Source organism: Heteronotia binoei, chromosome 1 (genome assembly GCF_032191835.1).
Source record: "Heteronotia binoei isolate CCM8104 ecotype False Entrance Well chromosome 1, APGP_CSIRO_Hbin_v1, whole genome shotgun sequence".
Lineage (NCBI taxonomy): Eukaryota > Metazoa > Chordata > Lepidosauria > Squamata > Gekkonidae > Heteronotia > Heteronotia binoei.
The window spans coordinates 183,252,934-183,276,334 of NC_083223.1; the positions used below are offsets into that span (position 1 = coordinate 183,252,934).

The 23,401-nt window shown below is 43.6% G+C and overlaps 1 protein-coding gene across 1 annotated transcript in view; it reads right to left on the reverse strand.

Moving 5' to 3' along the window:
- The window catches only part of MOCS1 (molybdenum cofactor synthesis 1), an 80,559-nt gene extending 58,284 nt beyond the window's left edge, over positions 1 to 22,275 (reverse strand). Inside the window, exon 1 of the mRNA XM_060245063.1 lies at positions 22,036 to 22,275. Within this exon, the coding sequence (XP_060101046.1) occupies positions 22,036 to 22,194 (159 nt within the window). The 5' untranslated portion in view covers positions 22,195 to 22,275. The remainder of the gene's footprint in view (positions 1 to 22,035) is intronic.
- Between the last annotated feature and the right edge of the window lie 1,126 nt (positions 22,276 to 23,401).

Genomic DNA, 23,401 nt, shown 5'->3' on the forward strand with positions numbered 1-23,401 from the left:
GATGGCCATCTAGCCCCTGCTTAAAAACCTCCAAGGAAGGAGAGCCCACCACTTCCCGAGGAAGCCTGTTCCACTGAGGAACTGCTCAGGAACTGCTCTAACGGTCTTCCTAATGTTAAGCCGGAAACTCTTTTGGTTTAATTTCAACCCACTGGTTCTGGTCCTACTTTCTAGGGCCACAGAAAACAATTCCACACCATCCTCTCTAATGACAGCCCTTCAAGTACTTGAAGAATACTTTGCTGTACTCCTATACAGCAAAGGCATTCCAATTCCACGTTCCACTCAGAATACCTATTGAGGGATTGCTTTAATTCACAGGCACCATTCTTCTAACAGAAGGCTATTATAACGGTCTTATCTATCAGGTTTGATTGTACTATGCAGCAAAATTCTTTCAGTGGGATGATCCCATCAAGGATGGAAGAAAGATTCAACATCACTTGTTCTGAACTGAAGGATTCAATCCTTACTTCATGCCTGACTGTCCTTACTTCATGCCTGACTGTCCTATTTGGGTCTACACTAGGGATGGGTGCAAACTGAGAAAATGGTGGTTTGAGTTGGTTCATGGTTTGTTTGAATGCACAAACCACAAACTTACATCAACTTTTCCATTTCCCAAACCAGTTTGTGGTTTGTTTGGTTCATTTGGTTTGGGAGGTGGTAGAACAGCCCCCTCATGATGCCAAACTCAAAAGGAGCCTTCAACAGGCTCTTCTTCACCCACCCTCCGTTCAGCAAAGACTGGATTTGGGATGTCCAAGTTATAGCCCCGCAAAGTATGTGCCTCCAAAAAAAGCTCAGCTCTAGCTTCAGGTTCGGTCCCTGAAACCACAGAAAGAAATATCTTCCCAGCTGGGAGAGGTGTTTAAAAAATTGACCAACTATGTGTGTGTGCGTGGGGGGGGGGGGGAAGGAGTTCCTCAAAGCCTCCCCTAAATCAGCCACAGAGCAAACAATTCTTCTTCTGCTCTCATGACAACTAATTCTTCTCTCCTCATACCGTAAAGTGAAAGCAGCTGAGTCAGGGTGTGGTAATATATTGGTATACAATCTATTCCCATAAAGCAGAATGGAAGCTCTGTGGTTGGTTCTCAGAGCTGTCAATTCAGCTATGGACAACTGCTTTGAGTGTTTCTAGGGCTCTCCACAAGTCACCACCTCCAAGCGCTGCCTAGGAATTGACTGAATCACTGTGTCACAACTCAGGGGGGTATTACCAATTGCTGCCACCACTCTGGGTTAAGGGTCTCCCTTGAAAAGGCCCAGAGTACCCTCCCAAGCCTCCCTTAGCTTAGGCCAAGTAATAGGTGTGAGGACCAGGCTGAGTGAACAACAACAACAAAAGGTTTATTTAAAAGGTCAGTGCAATATAACAAACAAAGTGCATAAAGCAGTAAAAGGAGTGAAGGGAAAAATAAACAAATGCCCTAATGCATCTGAACTTACTGTCCCTACTGTCTCAGTCAGACCTAAACTACTCGCCCTTCCTCTAAGGACAAGGGCCTCTTCCTGGCAGCAGCTCCTCCTCAGCTCTGCCTCCTAGGAAAAGGACACCCCCTTCCTGGGCTTGGCCCTTTTATCTTCTCCTCCCAGGCCCCACCCTTCTCTGGGTCAGTTTCCCTCCCAAACCCTTGCCACCCAATCAGAGGGATAGAGGGGATCCTGGGAAATGTAGGCTCTTCCCAGTACTCCTAAACAGACTTCCCTGGGGCCTGCAGGACTCACTAGGCCCAGGATCATGACACACTGTCAGGCTATCTGGAGAACAAGCCACAAAAACAAACCACCCAAACCTCCATAGGAAAAGGCAGTTTGTTTGAGGTTCGGGAATGATGCAACCAAAGAAAATGAACTGCAAACTAGCCCAGTTTGTGCTCAAACTATGGTTTGTTTTTTGGTTCATACATGTTCCTAATCTGCACTCTGAAGAAATATCTAGTTATATGTCTCTAAAATGCACAGCACTCTTCTTTTTATTGTCACATGTGCCTTTCACCAATTTTAAAAAAGCTATCAAGAACAAGGTGGCAGAATAGAAAGGCAATGAGGCTACTTCAGTGTACAATCTAAGAATCTACTAGGAGTATACATGAGATTGACATCTCTTTTCCCTAACTGAAGGTCTATTAACTTAGTGCAACTGCCTATTTGTACAGTTGATTCCCTGCAAATTTTTAATCTATGCTAGCACTTGAAAACATGTTATCATTTGAACTGCTAAGAGCTGTGTCATCCTGACATGGTAAGATTTCTCTGAAATTAAACACAAACTGTCTAGTACAGAACAGCTATTTTTTCCCCCCGATAGAGGATTGCAAAATCCCATCAGGGTAGATTTCACAAATGAATCTTAGTGTCCTCCCCTTGATCCACTCTTTGGACAAAGCCTGTTCTATGCAAGTTTCAAAGAGCAGTCCAAGGCAAGTTCTCCTCCCTACCACCATGACCAAAAAGCTTTTCAAGTACCATGGATCACACTTCTGTGGCCCCAGGGAAAAACTTATTTATGTGTTACAACACAGAGAATACCCTTTTAAGTTAGCCCTTTTTGGAAAGCAGAAATGTTTAGAGGTTTCGAATAGGCTTCTGTTTCCCTTTTTGCTATATATGGATGAACTAGTAGGGTTGCTAGTTCCAGGCTGGGAAATAAATACCTGGAAATTTTGGGGGTGCAGCCTGAGCAGGGCAGGGGTGGGGCATAGTGCCATATAGCCTACCTTCCAAAGAAGCCATTTTTTCTAGTTAAACTGATTTCTGTTGCCTGGAGATCTGTTGTAACAGGAGATCTCCAGATACCACCTGGAGGCTAACAACCCTAGGGAGCCGGCACTCACAGAGCTTTAAAAAATCATCTAGCATTCTCATTCCAGAGGGAAAATGTGAAGGAGAATTTTCTTTACTTTTTGGTTCTCCTCTCGAAGTTTCACAAAAATTAATCACAACAGTGTCAGACTGAAACCTGAAGAGAGAACGAATCTCAATTGGGACAGCACTTCAGAATACCTTTTACCCAATGTTTAAAGTACCGTAATACATTGCTCAAGATATTTTGCAAATGCAAAAGCTGTCCAGTAATCTGTGTCATAACAAAGAATTTAGTAAGTAGAAGTAGTCAGAAGCCCAATTTATAATTATACAGTAGCTCCCATTACACAAAATTAATGGCTGGATTTTAACAGCACCCTAGCTGGAAATTTTGACAGAAAGTAATAAGAATCAGAAATCACAGAGTTATTGCCACCCGCCCTGCAAACAATTAATCAGTTGAAACTGAACCCTATTCTGAGGACAAAGCTTGGGAGAAATATACTGCCTTTATAACATCACTGTTGACTCAAGTGCACCTTTTTTGTGAGCATGGACATTTCAATCTCCTTGACATTCAGCAAATTAAATATCATTTTTCTTTGGGACATCTACAGCTATTCTTGCAATCTTCCACGACAGGTATCAAATTCACATCCTTCAAGTACTCCTTGTAAAGTTACAGAAAACTCTCAGACTATTGTCCCCAAACTGTCACTATTAACCTTTATGAGGGCTGCTACTTATTTGCTAAGTATTGAGCTACTCAGGGGTTATTTTGTAGAAAAAAAGGTTCAGGAGCTCAGTAGCATATCTCATTTGCATATGCCCCAGGATCTATGTGCAGTGGGGAGAGACCCTAGCTGGAGGTTCAGGAGCTGTGCTCCTTTGAGCTCCTGCTGAATTCAAGACCTGGAGCTACTCCACATGTCTCCATGGGAAGCTTTGTCCATGTTAGAGATTACACAGCAAGGAGTGCAATACTAAAGGTCAGGGGGAGTGATCAGTGAATCCTTTTGTTGATTTATTAACTACTGTTCTTATGCCATGCCAGTGTTTAATGAAATGGAATATATCACAGGGAACTGCTTAGCTTCTAGAACAAAGGACAACATGTCAGAACATGTGGCTGGTCTTGATTTAAACTCCATCAAATTCAACTTCAAGTATGTGTTTCTTTTTATTCAGATTCATATTAACTTTCCCACATATAGCAGGACTCCTGTTTTATCCCAGACTTGTGAATGCAAAGAAGCTTTGATCACCCAGGAGGCACAAGAAGATGGACTGAAGATATCAGTAGTTCAGATGCAGGAGCAGGACAAAATGAACTACAGTGGCATTCACCTGATTAACAGATTCTGAAATAAGAAAAGAATGAATGATGTGCACGATGTTTTAGCACACTCCTGAAGATCCTTGTGGTAAATAGTGCTCATACAAACACAAGCATGAAACTGCCTAACACAGGGACCATTGGTTTATCAAGGTCTATACTATCTACCCTCCAGTACCTGAAGCTGAGGTCTTTAAAGCTGGAGATGCCATGGGTCGAACCTGGGAACTTCTGCAAGTCAAGCAGATGCTCTACCAGTGCGCCACAGCCTTTCTTCAGAACAATGGATGCCACCTTTGTTCCAAAGGCAGCTTTGGTAGTGATTAATGAACATTTTAGATTAACAAAATCACAAGTTACTAAACTGCCAAAGGCTGCCTTGCTTTGAAGAAATTAAGCCTTAGGACAATTGCTAGACAGAGTATAACAAACTGGTGAGTGATGAATTAACTGCCTGCTTTCATATCATATGTTGCCTCAGCATACTAGCCATACAAGCAGTTATCAGCTCAAGATATTGTCGGAGCGGGAGTAGCAGAGTGAGGGAGATGACTTGCCCGACACAGGGCTTCAGGAAAGAAAATCAGGCAGACACGTGCAACTAGTGCCAAAAGGTGTATTAACATATATACACGACAAGTGCTCTCTTGTGCAGTCTATACAATATCACCTCCACGGACAAAGTGCTTCGCCTAACCACCATCTCACAGGGAGAGACCTGTGTGATGCACACACAGATCATATATAGTCCAAGCAGCCAATCCTGGCCGTGCTGACTCAGCAGATTGCATCACTTGGCTTCTGCCGGCTCAAGCCGGTCTGCTGATCAGGTCACTGTGACCTAGCCTGGCAGCTAGATCACCAGCTGTCATACTGTAGCTGTCAGACTGGGTTTATGTAGATTCTTGCTCCAACACACCTCCTAATCTATTTAAACCCAGTATACCCAAACACTTTACACAGTTTTCATGTTCACTTGCAGTTAAACATTTCGTGAATATATCAGCGGCATTCTCATCCGATGTACACTTTATTATTTTTATGAGGTTTTTAGCCGCTGCTTCCTTCACATTTTGGTACCTGATAAGTATATGCTTGCTTTTCCCTCGAGCAGCTTGGTTCTCCGTCAGTTCTTTGGCTGCTGAGTTGTCAGTATATACTGAAACTGGCAAATTTACAGGTATGCTAAAGTCCCTCATCAGTTGTACTGCCCACTCTAGGTTAAGTACACATTCGTTTATGGCACCGTACTCTGCCTCACACGTGCTACATGCCACCAGGGTCTGCTTGGTGGCTTTCCATACTACTAGGGCATCTCCCAGAAATATTCCAATTCCTGTGGTTGATTTTGCCTTGGGCCGGTCCCCCCAGCTTGCGTCAGCATAGGCGCGTAGTTCAGGTTCAGGGGTGCTGACTTGGTTTGCACTTGGGAACCCGTATCTAGCAGGAGGGATGCCTTTTGTGGCTCTAGCCGACACCCGTGGCCCTGTGCCAGGATTCGGCTCACCTTCTCCAGCCCCACTGGGTGCCACCTCCTGGGCTGGGCTTCTGGGCTGCGCTCCAACATTCTTATCAGTACTTGGCAGCATTCCCAGGTCTCTTTCCGTAGAGTGCAATCTTGCCCAGCTGGACTCACTAAATCCAGCGGACCTACTAAAGGTTAGCTTCGCCCGCTTATCACAAAAGCGATATGATTTGGTTTCTGGCTGGTAGCCCAGAAAGGTTAGGCTCACTGCCCGGTCACCTCCTTTCCTTCTATGTTTCAGAGGAATATTCACCCAGGCTTGGGTTCCAAATACCCTCAGAAAGCTCAAATCTGGGCAGTGGTTATATAGCCGCTTATAAGGCAAATCATTTACAGGCTTACACCAAACCCTATTATGTACGTATGCCGAGCAATGCATCGCTTCCGCCCAATAACGAATTGGCAGCTTTGCATCCTCGAGCATGCTGTGCATTAATGTTTGTAACACGGCGCCTGTTCGCTCGGATAGCCCATGTTCTTGGGGCGTTGCTGGGTTCGTCAGACGGTGGGCAATGCCCTTGTTCTCCAGCCAACGTTTCATCTGGTTAGATAAGAATTCCCCCCCTCTGTCGGTTTGTACAGCTAGGAGATTAACCCCTAATTGTCTCTCCACTGCTTTGACCCACTTGGTGAATGTCTTATACACCTCAGACTTATGCACCATGGTGAAAACCCACGCGTACCTCGTGTGGTCGTCGGTGGCCACCAAGCAGTATCTCCTCCCCGACAGACTCTTTGGCAATGGGCCAATAACGTCTAAATGGACTAGTTCCAGGGCTCGTGTGCTTTCCCTTGAGCTTTCTTTAGCAACAGCACACGCCTTGCTTTTGGTCTTCTTGCAGACCTGGCAATCCAAGTAACATTTGCAAGGATTTACTTTCAAACTAGGCACAAGCTCCAGGGTTTTCTTTAACGCCCTAAATCCGCAGTGCCCAAGTCTCCTATGGAGCAAATGTATACAATTATTGTGCACAGGCTCATTCGACACCTGAGCCACCTGGGCACAATCACTCTGGACCACATACAGTTTACCTTCCCTCTTTCCTGTCACAAGCAACTTTCCCCCACCTCCCAGGATTTTGCAGCAGGTTTTCTCAAATCTCACCTGGTATCCCTGGTCAAACAGTGTGCTAACACTCAACAGGTTAGACTGCAGTGAGGGTACATACAACACATTTTGCAACATACATTTCAGTGCAGGAAATTCCACATTGCCTGAGCAAACAGAATTGGCAGTGGTCCCATCAGCCAATCTCACATACTTATGCTCAGGACTGTCAATGTTTTTCAACAACTCCTTCTCGCAGCAGAGATGGCTCGTTGCCCCGGAGTCTAAAATCCAAGCAGACCCTGTGCTCTCTACTGCAGACGTGACCAGCCGGGTTGCTTCCTCACACGGGCTGGCGGTCCTCCGCTCTCGCCGCACACGCCCCCGCCTCTTCTCCCTCTCAGGGCAAGCTCGGAGCAGGTGCTGCGACGACCCGCATCCATAGCAGCGACGGACTGCAAACGCAGTCGGCTCCACTTCCTCCACCTTCGGACGCCTGCCAGCAGCAAAAGCTGGCTCGTTCTTGGCTGTCTTCCCGGACACACCGATAACAGCACGCTGCCTGGCCGACACCCCCGGACAGCTCACGGCCGCAATTCTCTCTTGGAAGTCAAGCAGGTGGGCACAGACGTATTCCATGGTCAGGGTCGCTACGTCCACCGTCTTCAGAGAAGTTATCAGGGGAGTGTACTCAGGTGGCAACGACGACAGCAAAATGTACACTCTGTCGTCTGGAGCTACAGTCTTGCCTCTTGCCTCCAGCTCAACGAAACAGTCCGTTAGCCGTTTGATGTGATCTTTCACACACCCTCCAGCCGGCATAACGGTGCGGAACATCCTCCTTGTCAAGGCCATGAGGGAACCAGCAGTGGTGCTAACATGCACCGCACTCAACGCGTCCCAGGCAGCCTTGGGAGTGTCCTTCCCTCGCACATAAACCAGCTGGTCATCTCCTATAGATAGCACTATGTTGGCCAGTGCCTTATCCGATAACACAGTCTCGGCAGGAGATAAGTCAGCAGGGGGGTTACTCACGAACAGCCATTGCCCTTCACGCTTGAGGTAGTGTTGCATTCTCAGGCTCCACACCGCGTAGTTGGCTGAGGTGAGCTTCTCAACGGCTACTCCAAGCTGTTGCTGAGCCATCGTGCCGACTCCTCCTCACAGCTGGCTGCCGACGTCCCTCTGGCTCTCAAACAGAGAACGGTGGTGCTTCTGTGTCCTTCACCGGCGTTCCTCGCCTCCGGCTCTTTCCAAACTCACAGTCAGCTCAACTCTCAACTCTCTCCTCCGCGCAGCGGAAGCGTGCTGGGCCCATAACCCTGTCGGAGCGGGAGTAGCAGAGTGAGGGAGATGACTTGCCCGACACAGGGCTTCAGGAAAGAAAATCAGGCAGACACGTGCAACTAGTGCCAAAAGGTGTATTAACATATATACACGACAAGTGCTCTCTTGTGCAGTCTATACAATATCACCTCCACGGACAAAGTGCTTCGCCTAACCACCATCTCACAGGGAGAGACCTGTGTGATGCACACACAGATCATATATAGTCCAAGCAGCCAATCCTGGCCGTGCTGACTCAGCAGATTGCATCACTTGGCTTCTGCCGGCTCAAGCCGGTCTGCTGATCAGGTCACTGTGACCTAGCCTGGCAGCTAGATCACCAGCTGTCATACTGTAGCTGTCAGACTGGGTTTATGTAGATTCTTGCTCCAACAGATATAACACCCATGCCTAAGGAAATACCTGCTTTAAACCTACCTAAGCAATTTTATTACTGAAGAATATACACAACGGGAAAATTTCTTCCCTGCTGCTGCCTCCCATTGCTTGTTCCTGTCTGCTCTTCCTGACACTCAGCAACTGGCCCTACAAAAGCCAAGCCCTCTCAAAGTAACCCTGAAGATCTAGTTTCAAAAAAGCTCAAGCAGGATCAAGCCTTTCAACCACTTGAAAAGAGATGATGTCAGGGCTGTGAAACTTCTCATGGATATACTGTTTCAGCTCCAAACTCTGCTGGTTCCTCACTCTGACTGTATGACACCTGAGAGCTTACCTAATTCAATCACACTGGCCTTATTAACTTGAAAACCAAAAGACAAAATATGTTCATGATTTTCTGTCCAAAGATCATACTTATTCTGTAGGCACCCATAAAAATACATGCAAAAACACCTTGGCAGAGAGAATTAAGCCAACAGGACACACATTTCAAATGACTAAAACAAATATGATGGGCTTACATTACAGTGAGGTAGACCTGGCTCTTGTAGTTTAACACTATGAGTCCTCCACAGAGCTCAGGGCAACATATATTTGAATGCTTTGGTAGTTTTGAAGTAAAGACCGGGCAATTAGACTATATGACTGTAAGACCGAGTTGTTCAAGCAGGCCTTCGATGCTTGACGAAAAGACGGCTGCCACCGGACATCACACAGAATGCCGGTGATCACTGTTTGGAAATTTAATGCCACCTATAATGTATGGATTCAGCACTATATAATGGTTTTAAAAATTGTAATATGTTTTTAAAAACTGAAAAATGTAAATTATGGTTTTATATGTTTTATTGGTTTAATCGTGTGGATATGATGTTGTGAGCCGCCCTGAGTCCGCTTGCGGAGAGGGCGGGATATAAGTCGAACGTAATAAATAAATAATCAAAATGGCTATACATTCTCATTAGATTTCTGCTGCTGTTTTGATTCATCTACACATGAATGCCAGCTCACTTTCCCTGTAAGCCCATATTTTCATCACAACTCCATTTTTACTATTTCCCAACTATGCATGGACTCAATGGCAAAATAAATCCAGCAGAGCCCACTAGGACATGAGTTGCTGGTTTCACAGAGGTCAGCTTTCTTGCAGCATCTCTTATGAGGGAAACCAAATTCATATGGTTGTAAATCAAGGCTTTTGTTGTAGGAAAACCGCCCAGCAGGAACTTATTTTCATATTAGGCCACACCCCCTGACATCACCATTGGTTCATACAGGACTTTTTGGTAGAAAAAAACCAGCAGGAAGTAATTTGCATATTAGACCACACCGTGACACCAAGCCAGCCAGAACTGCGTTCTTGTGCATTCCTGCTCAAAAAAAGCCCTGATTATACCAGAAAATCATGATATAAATCTAGTCTTACTGACTAGTGATTTGAATTGAATCAAATCTACCCTGTGGGATAATATAAGAGGATTTCAATAGAAGATAATGAAAGATTATATTCTTATTTCTAACAGAGACACAGAGTAAGGAATTACCTTATTATAGCTTATCAGTTTTTATAATATGAAGCCTGGACTTGTCCCAACTATTCTAACAGCTGACAGAATCCATGTCTTTTATTGTGGATACGAATTGGGAGACAAATAGTGAAATATTACTGCTGAATATTTTTGAAATGTTATATTTTCCATAGATTTTTTCTTATCTGATTTCTTAAACTATACCCATGCATGTAAAAGTATTTACACAAGAACTTGTACCATCAAAATCAGTGACATGATAAATAACTGACTTTGATCAAACATTTCTCTGCAGGGACAGCAATGTCATCTTATGTTTAAGATCAACAGTGATGAGTTGGTTGCTCTGCAGCTCTCAAGTTTCTCAGTCCAAAAGCCAACATTACATCTTGGATGACAGTTATTCAATCATCATTTAACTGCCTTGGTGGCCCTAGTAAATTCAGTAAGAAAGATCACTCTACACTTTTCTCCAGCATTACTACTAGCCATGTGTGGGGTCAGTGTCCAAAAGCAAATTTGCCAGAGTCATGATGCAGTGGGTGTGAGTGCATGTTAACTCTGTGTGTTATGCTATTTTCACAGCCTCAGCCACCATCATCCTGTCACCCCATCATGCAGGTTAAGCTAACAGAGATACTCTTAGAGTTCAACTGTGGGGAAAGACTTGCTACTTAATGCTGCAGTCCTATGAGAGCTGGCTGTACACCTGAAAGCAAAACCACTCTGTTGTGGGAAACAGCTCCAAAAATAATTTCACACAAAGAATCAGCAAAGGCAACTGTAATGAGATACAAAATGTCATGCTTCATGCTCAGGTAGTTACTTTAGTCACTGCCCCTCCCCCCAATTTTAACATTTTCATATTATTGTAGAGAAAGGCAGTGTCAGCTATAGAGTTATTAGAAGAATTGCAGATTTATACCCCGCCCTTCTCCTTAAATCAGAGACTCAGAGCGGCTTACAATCTCCTTTATCTAACCCAACAACAAACACCCTGTGAGGTGGGTGGGGCTGATAGGGCTCTCACAGCAGCTGCCCTTTCAATGACAACCTCTGCTATAGCTATGGCTAACCCAAGGCCATTCCAGCAGGTATAAGTGGAGGCGTGGGGAATCAAACTCAGCTCTCCCAGATAAGAGCTCATGCACTTAACCACTACACCAAACCGGCTAATTTTTTTTTTTTTTTTAAATTTTGAATTTTATTAAGAAAAGGAAAGATACAAACAAAACAAAACACTAAAGAACTAAAAAACACTAAAACGAAAAAGGGCACAAAACACAATGAACATGACAACATACAGCTTCTAACTATAAACAACTACAACATAACTACAAATACCCCCCACAGGAGAGGGAGAGGATTAAGCTTGTACATAAAGCATTCATTACTCCATCACCACTTTAAAGTTGATATAATTATTTTATATCAAAACCTCTATTTTTAACCCACTCGTATACAGGGTCCCATTCCTCCCGGCATTTCTGCACATTACCACTTCGCAGCCGGGTAGTCAACAAATCTGATTCCGCTATTTCTAAAAGTTTAATAATAAATTCTTCTCTATTAGGGGTTCTATCTTCCTTCCAGTATTTTGCATATAACATTCTGGCAATTGTGACTATATACAACAGTAGTTTCAGCTTGGACACAGGTAAGTTTTGTCTACAGATGTTTATAAGATACAGTTCCGGGACATGTTTCACTTGTATATGTAGGATTTTTTGGATCCAGATGTTGACCTGTGTCCAGTATTTTCTAGCCTTTTTACATTGCCACCATATATGGAACAGAGAGCCTTTAACTTCAGTGCATTTCCAGCATTTGTTAGAATAAGAAGGATATATCTTTGCCAATCTATCTGGTGTTAGGTACCATCTATATACCATTTTGTACATATTTTCCTTAAGATCTGCCGGCTTTATTAGCTTTATATTTTGCTTCCATAGCTTTTCCCATTCTTCCAAATCTATATTGTAGCCGAAGTCCTTCAGCCATCTGATCCATGCTTCTTTAACCACCTCATCTTGCATCTTAACTTGGAGCAACCAGTCATATACTTTGGTAATTAATTTTTGTTTAGACTCCAGGATCAAGTCTAAGTCCGAATAAGAGTTCAAGAAGCCGATCTCTTTATCTTTCCGGAATCTTGATCTCACTTGACATTGTAGCCACCAAGATAACTTTGAAATCTCCTCCTCAATCAGTTCGTTTTGGTCATTTAGCAGGTAAGCATAATCTTGTTGGATTTCCCAGTTATATAGTTTGGGGTGTGATGCAGCCTCTATCGGGGATATCCATCTTGGAGTGTGTTTGTACATCACTTTAATTTCACTCCAGACTGCATACAAAGATCTTCTTATTTCATGCCTAAGGAAGCGTCCGGTTTTGATAGGAGTTTTATACCACATGTAGTTATGCCATCCTTCTCCTAACCCATCGCCCTCTAAAGACAGTAATCTTTTATTTTCCAATTTACACCAGGCTCTCAACCACGCAATATTGCACGCTTTATAATACAGTTTCCAGTCAGGAAGAGCTAGTCCTCCTCTTAATTTAGAATCTTGCATAACTTTCATTTTAATTCTGGCCTTCTTACTCTGCCAAATAAACATTTTGGTCAATTCATTAAGTTGCTGAAAGAAGGATTTAGGTAGTGTAATTGGAATCGTTTGAAATAGAAACAGCACTCTCGGCAAAATGTTCATTTTAATCGTTGCGACTCGACCAAGGAGCGAAATTTGGAGATCTTTCCAATTAGTTAGATCCCTCCGGATCTCTCTCAAAATTTTTTCATAATTATCTCTGTATAAATTCTTTAAATTATTAGTCAAGAAAATTCCCAAATATTTCACCTTCTTTTCATTCTTGAATCCAGACAGCTGTTCCAGCCTTTCAGTTTGGTCCTTTTCCATATTTTTCGTTAAAATCTTGGTTTTGATAGCATTTAGTTTAAATCCAGATACTTCTCCATACTCTCTTAATCTTTGTTGTAAGAGCTCAATCGATGATATGGGTTGTTCCAATGTAAATACCAGGTCGTCTGCAAACGCCAACGTTTTTAATTCTGTATTATTTATTCTAATCCCCTGAATTTGAGAGTCTTCTCTAATCTTCTTAATCAGCGGTTCCAAGGTCAATATAAACAGTAGCGGAGATAGTGGACATCCTTGTCTTGTACCTTGTTCTATTTCTATTAAGTCGGTCATTACTCCATTAAAGTTAACTTTCGCTGTCTGCTTCGTATACACTGCTTCAACCATTGAACAATATCTTTCTCCACACCCAACTCCTGCCAAAGTCTCTTTAATAAAATTCCAGTTAACATTGTCGAAAGCCTTTTCAGCATCTATCAGGATCGCCGCAAATTCTTTATCTGGGTGTTCCCTATAGTACTCAATTGCGTTCAAGAGCAGTCTCACATTCTGATTCATTAAGCGTCCTGGAACGAATCCTGATTGATCTTCATGAACTAAACTTCTAATGACTTTCTTCAATCTATTTGCTAGTATTGTCGCGTAGATCTTGTAGTCACTGTTCAGCAGAGAAATTGGTCTATAATTTTTAACTTCTGCTGGATCAGAGTCCTCTTTATGTATAAGAGATATTAGAGCTTCTTTCCACGATTCTGGGATATCACCTGTATTATAAACATTTTCCAATACTTTCTTGAATGGAAGGAGTAACACATCTTCAAAGGCTCTAAAAAATTCAATCGGCAGTCCATCTGTACCTGGCGTCTTGTTGCTTTTTTGAGTTTTTATGGCATCCACTATTTCCTGCATTGAGATTGGATTTTCTAAGCTTGCTTGTTGTTCCTTTGTTAATTGTTGCATCTCCACTTCCTTTATATAAACCTCTTGTTTTTGTTGATCAAGTTTCTGTTTTTTATACAGTTTCCGATAAAAATTCTGGATAATGGTTTTCATTTGAGAGTTTTGAAAAATCTCCTCTTTCGCCTCATTCCTTAGCATCTTTATGATCTTTTTCTCCTTCTCTTTTCTCAATTTGTACGCCAACCATCTACTCACTTTGTTCGCATTTTCAAAATAATTTTGTCTTGTCCACTTTAATTTCTTCTCAATTTCTTCAGCCAAAAGAATGTTTATCTGATGTTGGACAGCTATAATTTTTGTCTTGATCCCATTTGGGTTCACCGTTTTCTGTTGTTTCTCGAAATGGTTCAACTTTGTTAGAAGCTCATTATAAGTCTTTCTTTGTTCTCTCCTCCTCCTTGATGAGTATCGGATGGCAACCCCCCTAAAGAAGGCCTTGAATGCATCCCATATTATTGAAATCTTTGTATCTTTTTCAAGGTTGCATTTAAAAAATTCTTGTATTTCTTTTTTAGCTTCTTCCAGAAATTTAGTTTCTTTCAAAATTTGTAAGTTTAAAGACCATCTAAAATTTCTTTTTTGTTCCTGAAATGCCACCGAGATTGGGTTATGATCCGAATACGATTGGGGGAGAATATCCACTTGATTAACTGCCAACATCATATCTAGAGACACCCAGACCATATCAATTCTTGACCAAGACTTATGTGGTTGTGAGTAGAAGGTGAAGTCGGCTGTGCTCGAATTCCTTGTTCTCCAAGCATCTACTAAATTCAGTTCCTCAGCCATTTTTAAGAAGGAGTTGGGTAATAAATTTCGGATCTTCTTCTTTTTCTTTTGTGAGTCTTCATATTTTTTATCCAGTTTGATATCAAATATCGCATTATAGTCTCCTATAATACAATATCTGTCCGATTTCAATTCTCTTAACTTAAGGTACAAATCTTGGTAAAATTTTTCTTGGTTTTCATTGGGGGCATATATATTCGCCAAAATTGTTTTCTGACCATTTAATTCTACTTCAACGATAAGAGTTCTTCCTTGCTCATCCGAATACAAACAGCTCGATTCAATCTGGTGAGAAATAAAGATTGCTACCCCTTTCTTCTTCTTCTGCGAATCACATGATGCGTACAAAGTTCCCAATTTCTTATTTTCCAAATACTTTACGTTATCTTTCCGAATGTGGGTTTCCTGTAAACAAATAATTTGTGCATCAGATTTTTTCAGTTGTTGAAAGACCCTCTTCCTCTTGCCGGGTTCATTTAATCCGTTCACGTTCAAAGAAAATATTCTAGTCTCTGCCTTGGAATTCATTTTGCTGGTTCCTTACTATCAGGTATCTTGACTTCCTTCCTGCTCTGAAGTCTTGTCTTCATCTTTTCTCGTTGTTTTTTTGGGGATCCTCCAGCCGGAGATTCCTCATCACCTTCTAGCTCTTGATCGCCCCCTGACTCCGATCCACTCCGCTCCACGTACTGGTCCCAAAATTCTTCCATCTTTGCCTCAGTGGTAATATTGTACCTCTTCGCTTGAAATGTAAAGAAAAGACCTTGTGGAAAAAGCCATCTAAACTGAATTTCATGTTTAATTAGCCACACTGACAATTTCTTGAATTTAAACCTCCTCTGCCTTACACTCCAAGGTATCTCTTTTAAGATCTTTATTTTATTTCCTTTCCAGTTAATTTCACATTCTCTTGTTTTTCTCAGGACTCTTTCCGTTGTTTCAGATCGCAGAAGTTTGACTTGAACCTCCCTGGGGAGTTTGAACTTTCTTATGTAGCTTGATGAGACTCTTTTGGCCCATAAGATGTCTCTTGGGCCTTCCTCCAGTAATTCTTCATTGTCCACTGTTAAAATATCCATTATTTTACTAGGTAGATCTTCTTCCCTCTCTTCAGGTATGTTTTGGAAACGCAGAATTGTTGCTGCTTTCTCCATTTCAAGTCTCATCAGACGATCTTCCATCTCTGTCAATTCCTTTTGGTTCTCTCTAGCTATTTCACTTGTCTGCTTACTCCGTTCTTCCATTCTATCTACTTTGGCAGTTAAACCATGGACCTGTTGCGTATTTGCCAACAATTGTTTTTGAAATTCTGCCAACTGGTCATTTGTCTTCTTTACCTCACTCATCAAATCGGTTCTTAGCTCATCCAATGCTTCATGATTTTTCTTAAATCCCTCTGTTACACTCTTCTGGAGTTTTTCCAGTGCATCTTGGTTACCCGAGCCTGGAGTCATTTTTGTTCCCCCCGCCGGTGGGGTACCTTGCTGATATTTTTTAATCTTCGCTTCTGTCATTCTAATTTTACTGGACCAGATCTAGTGAGTACTATACGATCCAATCTCCCAGTTTCTTCTTGACAAAACCAGATCCCCTCTTATTAAGAATAAACTATACCAATTCAATAATCAATAGTCCCCTCCAATCATTAATTTACCATTCAAAATTCTGTTATACTAAATCAACTCCCCTAAATAGATTAACCCTTAAACATCAATATTTCAGTTCAATTAAAATATAGATCAAATATTTCAATTAATTTCTTATTACTTTATGATTAGAAACTTCAGTTGTTTGATAAAATAAACCCTTTCAGCAATCAGTTCAAAACAATGGCAAAATACAATTTCTGAAATAATAAAACAGTTATGCAATTGTGGTGTTGTAAATATTCCACAGATGAATGAAAGTTTTATTCACAGTCTTATCTTGCCTGCTTCTTGTCTGCCTCTTCTTCTTTTCTTCTTCCTTCTTTCTTCCTTACCCCTGCTTCTTTTCTTCTGCCTTCTATATCACTGAGTCCCCAGTCCTGTCCTATTGTTCTATCAGGCTGAATCCAATTTTTAAAAATAGTTCCTGTTAAGTTCTGTTGTACTCAGTCTACCCCCAGAGTTCTGACAGTCTAGTTGTTATGGGCAAGACCACGGGAGAAAAGAAAATCTGGGCAAAAAGCCAAAGTAAGCTACAACAAAACAAAATAAATCCACCGCCAAGTTCTCTCCGCTCCTGTTAATTGTCAACACCGACACAGACACAACACCTAGATCTTCGATAAAGTACGGCCGCGGCTGATGCCGCTAAGAACCGCCACTTTACCCTTTACGTTGTTCAACTCCAGCACCGGATACAAAAACCAAACAAGAAAAAGAAAAATATGTTCCAACAACCACCAAGCACCGTCAAATCTTGCCAAACGAAGTTTTCAATAGGGGGGGGGGAAATTCTTCAGACCCGGGGAGTTACTGACACTTCTCTTTAATCACTGTAAGTTCCATCCGCCATTCCGGCTTACTTCCGGAAATGCCTCTCCCGGACCCTCAATGATCTAGTCTCTCCTTTCCCCCTCCTCACTCCTGCTTCTCTTCTTGTCTTTGAATCTTTGAGACCCCTTCTGCCAGCTCCACTCACCCGATCACTCTCATGCTCTTATTCGTCTCCACATCCACCCTCAATTCCGCTTGCGGCTTCGGTCAGCCTCCCGAAAAGCGCGCCGCCACTTGCCACCACTCACCGCCGTTTTCTCCTCACCTCCGCTTCCGCGCCTCTCGGACCACCGACCCAGAAAGCCTTCTCTTCAACCGCTGAGTATTCAGGAACGGAGAGGAAGCGAAACTCCCATTAGCTGTACCCACCTTCGATCAGTCTTAGGGTACAGCTAATGGGAGTTTCGCTTCCTCTCCGTTCTCCCTCACTCCGGCAGCACAGTTAAGCGCCTAAGCGTTGAGGGGCAACGGCCAGGAGGAACCGGCGCTGGGTGGGGAACCTCCGCTCCCCCCCATCAACCAGAAGCCCTCCAGACTCCGGAGCGTCACCTGACAGCTCCGATAGGGGTGTTTCCCGTCCGGGAAACCCCCTCTGTCGCCCCCCAAACAGAGTCCCTTCTCGAGCTAGAGAAAGGAGCTCCGCTTCACTCCGCCATCTTCCGGAAGCCCCAAACCGGCTAATTTATGCAGTAGCTCACAACTTTAATGCCAGTAGCTCACAAGTCATTACTTTAATGACTTGTACTTTCATTAACTTAAGTGGTTTTATTTCTCTGTGTACTGCTACTTTTCTGTGTTCTGTAAGCTTCTCCCCATGGGGGGTGGGGCGGGCTCCCTCTGGGAAAATGCATGCGCAATACATCGCCTCTCCTTTCCCGGTGTAGTGAACGCTGCGTGGTCACTGTCTGGCTATGCCTGGCAGATGGTCATTGCAATGGCCTCTCCTACATTACTGCATCCGTGGCAACACCTTCTCGCTGGTCCCCCCCGTTTTCACAGAGTTTGCCACGTTATGGTGTGACTGAATGTCCGGCGGTATAACCGGATGGGCAGGCTGGGCTCACCAACCTTGCCAGCCAAGAGAAGGAAAACTCTAACATCAAGCCCGGGCAGACAGAGCTCGTTAACGTAACATCTACCGCCTGGAGGACTCGCTGCCGGCGTCCCGGCTTACTGGGCCATGGCAGATGACCCCATGGTGAAAGGGTGGAGCCAGTACTGCGCACACTGCGCTTCACCTAAAAATTCCTCTGCGCAGGCCTGAAGGGCATCCACATCCACAACCCACAACATACCAAGTCCTGCAGCGATGGGCAAGGGGCGAAAAGGCAGGTGGAAGATGCCACTGGAAGCTGCATGTAGGCGGTTCAGGGTATTGGTCGCCTGATGCTGACCCGGAGACGAAAGCATTTTTCGGCAGCACCCTGAACAACCAAGCAGCCTTATTTAGGGACAGCACTGCTTGCTCCGTATGGAGAGGGGCCTAGAAAAGGCGGCCTAAACAAAGCTCGTCTCCCCCCCCCCCCAGTTGGCTAGCCGCGGTCAACGGGCATCCTTACTTGCGGTCGAAAAATACAGCGGCAACCCCAAATCAGACTTTTCCCTGCAGCCACTGTGGCCGGACCTGCCTGTCCCGCATTGGTCTTGTCAGCCACCAGCGAGCCTGCAACAGACGTGGACTACTGCACCTTTCTTAAATCTTCATTCGCGAAGTCAAGCCGAGAGAAAAGCTTCTCCCCATGATCATCTTGTTTTTACTTAAACCAAACACAGGATTTTGATACTTTCGGCTCCAGCAGCTCTTAAAAGACTTGTGCATTACGCACACACTTTATTATTCTGAGCATATTTGCTTCATTTCACAGTTACTCACAAAGCACGTGGATTAGAATTATTATTATTATGAATTGAGCCATTCAGACTTCTAGGATTGATGCAACAGAAGATTGTACTAAGTAATTATAAGCAGGTGCTTCTAATCTCAGTCAGTTGTTCCTCTTTCAACTGGCCCAGTGCCTCTGGGATAACCCTCTGTACTCTTTATTTACATTACAGTGGTATCAAGAGCCATAATAACCGGCCACATAACTATAAACTCCAAGAGAGGCAAGCAACCCCCCCAACCCCTGGAATGATGGATTCTTTAAAATGGAATTGCTATTTTTACTACTGGCAAGCTCTTTCTGTTTTTCTTGATCCATTTGAGAAAAGCCTTCCAGTGAGAGAGTGGTAAGTTTGGTTCCCAATACAGCAGTTTCCCACAAGTGCAACATTATATTTTCTTCACAAGACTGAATGGCAAAAAGTGCACATCTGGTCAGCACCACTGTACTGTAAATTCTGCTTCCTGCAATCCCAGGTGTGGAGCAGTGTTTCCTCTAATCTGAGTTAGTGTGAGCTAGCTCACAGATTTTTAGCCTCTAGCTCACACATTTTTGTCTTAGCTCAGGAAGGATGACCCTAGAGCACACTAATTTATGCAGTAGCTCACAACTTTAATACCAGTATCTCACAAAGTAGAATTTTTGCTCACAAGGCTCCGCAGCTTAGAGGAAACGTTGGTGTGGAGCCCTTCAACCCGCTCCCAAGCAGTGTAGCACAGCTCATTTACAAAGACTTACTTGAGACTTAACTGCCTAGTCATGATAGAATGTCATATAGCCATTTAAACAGAGAACATGAAACTATCCTCATAAACATTTAAATCTTGGCTGGGGGCTGGTGCTATTAATACACATCCCCTGCCCTCTGTGAACGTTATCTGAATCTGTATCTCAGTGCCTCAGTGGCAACTAGACATTGCCAGATCCCTAAAATGACAAAAGTAGCAAAAATAACTTTCTCTAGGAGATGAACTTCACACCTTCCAGCTTGCTGCAAGGAGATATTTGGCCGAGGACCTGCCTACCTCAGGGACCGCCTCTCCCCATATGTTCCCCAGAGAGCACTGAGATCTAGTTCTCAAAACCTACTACGAATCCCTGGACCAAGAGAGGCCAGACTGAAGGCAACTAAGGAGCAGGCCTTCTCCGCAATGGCCCCCAAATGGTGGAACCAACTACCAGAGGAGGTGCAAGCCCTGCGAGACCTAAATCAATTTCGCAGGGCTTGCAAAACCACCTGTCAACTCGCATTTAAGATGGCACCCGGAGATGATACCTAGCCATCCTATACACATTCTGAACTGTGGCACTTTAATTTAATTTATATTTGATAAATTTTGATTGTTAATTAACTTAATCTGAATTGTATCTAACTATTTTAATTGTTTTAATGTATTGATGGATATTAGTGCAATCATGGTGTAAACCAGGGGTCCTCAAACTACGGCCCGCGGGCCAGATACGGCCCGCTGAGGATGTTTATGCGGCCCGCCGGGTTATGGCAAAATCAGACCGGAAGTGACGTTCGACCTAAACTCGTGTTAGCAATGCACACTTCCGGCACTGGGCTGAGGCGGTGGAGACAGAGTGTGAGGTGATACCGAGGTGAGGTGAGTTCCCAGGCCGGGGTGTGTGGTGTGGGGAAGGGAGAGAGATGCAGAAGACGGAGAACTGACGGCCCGCGGCCTTGTGTAGTAACGGCAGTCCGGCCCTCCAACAGTCTGAGGGACAGTGAACTGGCCCCCTATTTAAAAAGTTTGAGGACCCCTGGTGTAAACCATGCCATGTGAGCCGCCCTGAGCCCGCTTCGGCGGGGGAGGGCGGGATATAAGAATAAATTTATTATTATTATTATATTTCATAATAGACTTCACACCTAAGATCTGGCATACTTGTAATGCTTTCATGGCACACTGGGGGAAGATTAAGAAGTTGTGCAATAACCAGACAGTTGTTTCTTTGTACTTTCATCTCTTTGAAGTACAATCTTGGATCTAAACTGCAGCTATAAGCAGAAAACAAATGTGATATGGGAAACAGCTCCAAAAAGAATTTCACACAAAGAATCAGCATCTCTGTCCTCTTATTAGTTAACATTTATTCCTTTCACTCACAACACACTATGAAATTGACAAACTGGTTCTTACATCCATGATATCTCCAGTTCCACACTTGTCAAAATACATGCAGGGCTTTTTTTTTTATAGCAGGAACTCCTTTACATATTAGGCTACACCCCCCTGATGTAGCCAATCCTCCAAGAGTTTACAGTAGGCCCTGTAAGAGGGAGTGTAGCCTAATATGCAGAAGAGTTCCTGCTACAAAAAAAGCCCTGAATATATGTGAGTGTATTTTAACCAGCAGCCACTCTACAAAGCACATGTCTCATACCAGTATTCACAGAAAAACATTTGTTCATATGCAATATAGCTAATATTACGTCAGCTTGTGGATTTCACTGAAAGTACTGCAAATAAACAATGCTGCCTTCACTGTTTTAAAAAAGCATTGCTTTAGATAACACAGACCAACTTTCAGCCCTTCATGCCTTTCGCATTTCAATCCACATACATCGACATCTCTATATCACTGAAAACATGCATCCTACCACCAAGATATGGATAAACAAGTAGTCACCTGCCCTCAGTAATCTCCTTCTAGTTTATGTAGATTGCAATTTGATGTGGCAATAGTGCAACTATGGTTCGATCTCAGAATCAATTTTAAAGGCCGAAGGCTCAAATTAGTATGTAGAAGAAACTGCTTCTGGACATGGGCAGAGTATGATTCCTTCTCCACCTCAGCCCACATATATAGGGTTAGGAAGGCAATACTTTTAGATGACAAGATGTGGCTTTCAGGTGCGTTTCAGTCCCCATACTTCTTCTGCAGACATCATCAACGCTGTTCCAGCAACTTTACTTATGCAGTTCAAGGCATTCTAAATAAACCGCTACTGCGCCATCAACCTTCCCTTCCTTCCTACTCAACACGCAAGGTTCCAAAAGCTCCAAGAAGTTTAACCTACGCGGCCTCAACAGGAGTCCTGCACCCGGCCCCCTTTACTCACCTGAGCTGAGGTGGAGGGAACTTGGAGCGCTTGCTGCTGCCTCGCAGGCACCCCGGAGCGGCAGCCTCTGAAGCCCAGCTGGCCGCGGAAGACGGTTCGTAGGAATAAACACCGGCGCCCGCAGTGAGCTGCTGCTGCTGCTGCTGCTGCCGCCGCCATGGAGCCTGACAAGTGTCGACTTTCAGATACCTTCGCCTGTCCTCACCAAGCAGCAACATGGGAATACCAACCGGCCGGAGTAACGTGAGCAGAGAGGGAGGGTCGCCCTCAGCCAATAACAATCCTCCGCCGCCAGGACTCTTCGCCAGGCATTTTGGGACTTGTAGTCAATTTGCTGCTGAGAAGGCTTTAGAATAGTTCCTTGGTTGGATCTTCTCAATTATTTCTAGCTCCCTTTTGCTATTTTGGAACAAACATATAATATAGTAGGTTCATACACAACAAAACAGGATTGATTTGGAACACTTTTAGCTAGAAGTGCTTCACGATATTTATTCCACCGTGCTTTCTCGAGGAAGTTTCCTAAGGTATGTTTATACATTTGGGGGGGGTTTTGTTAGTTTATATGTACTTGTTTTTTCCCTCTCAGTCTCTTCTTGGTAAGACGTGAGGACATTTTTTCTGCGATTTAACAGCTGCCTTAAATTCCTATAACTGATTAAACTTTCTTACCTGGCAGTAGGATAGGAGACGTTTCTTCTACTAAATTTTCGCTTGTTAGTATCATAGAATGCCTTTTTTAAAAAGCAGCACATGAAGACAACAACCTTCCTGTCGGTGGTCCCCACCGCACCCCATTTAAGGTGGTCCCTCTGGCTGTGCCTTTATGGGTTTGATCTGCAAGCAGAGTTACCAACCTCGAGATAGTGGCTGGCTGGGATTACAACCGATCTCTAGATGACACAGATCCGTTCCGGAAAAGTGTAAAAGTCGGATCTACACGGATCTTCATGAATTCATATGATTTTTACATTGAAATGAAATCAAACCACTTTAATCCTATAGATCCTGTCTTAGACTATAGGCAGGACCACAAAAATCATGCCTCCACGAATTCATGGCGCCTCAGCAATGCAAAAACTGGCTTCCAAAGCACGGATCCTCATGAATTCATATGATTTTTATGGTGAAATGAAATCAAAGTCCATCATGTTGTAGATCCTCTCTTAGACTATAGGCAGCACCAGAAAAATCATGCCTCCACGAATTTGTGGCGCCACAGCACTGAAAAAACATGTTTCCAAACCACGGATCCTCATGGATCCTCATGATTTTTGCTTTGGGCCACCCCAAGATAACCAGCCAATCACATATCATGTCCATGGGCAGATGTTGCACCACAGAAATCGTGGATCCACAGCTTTGT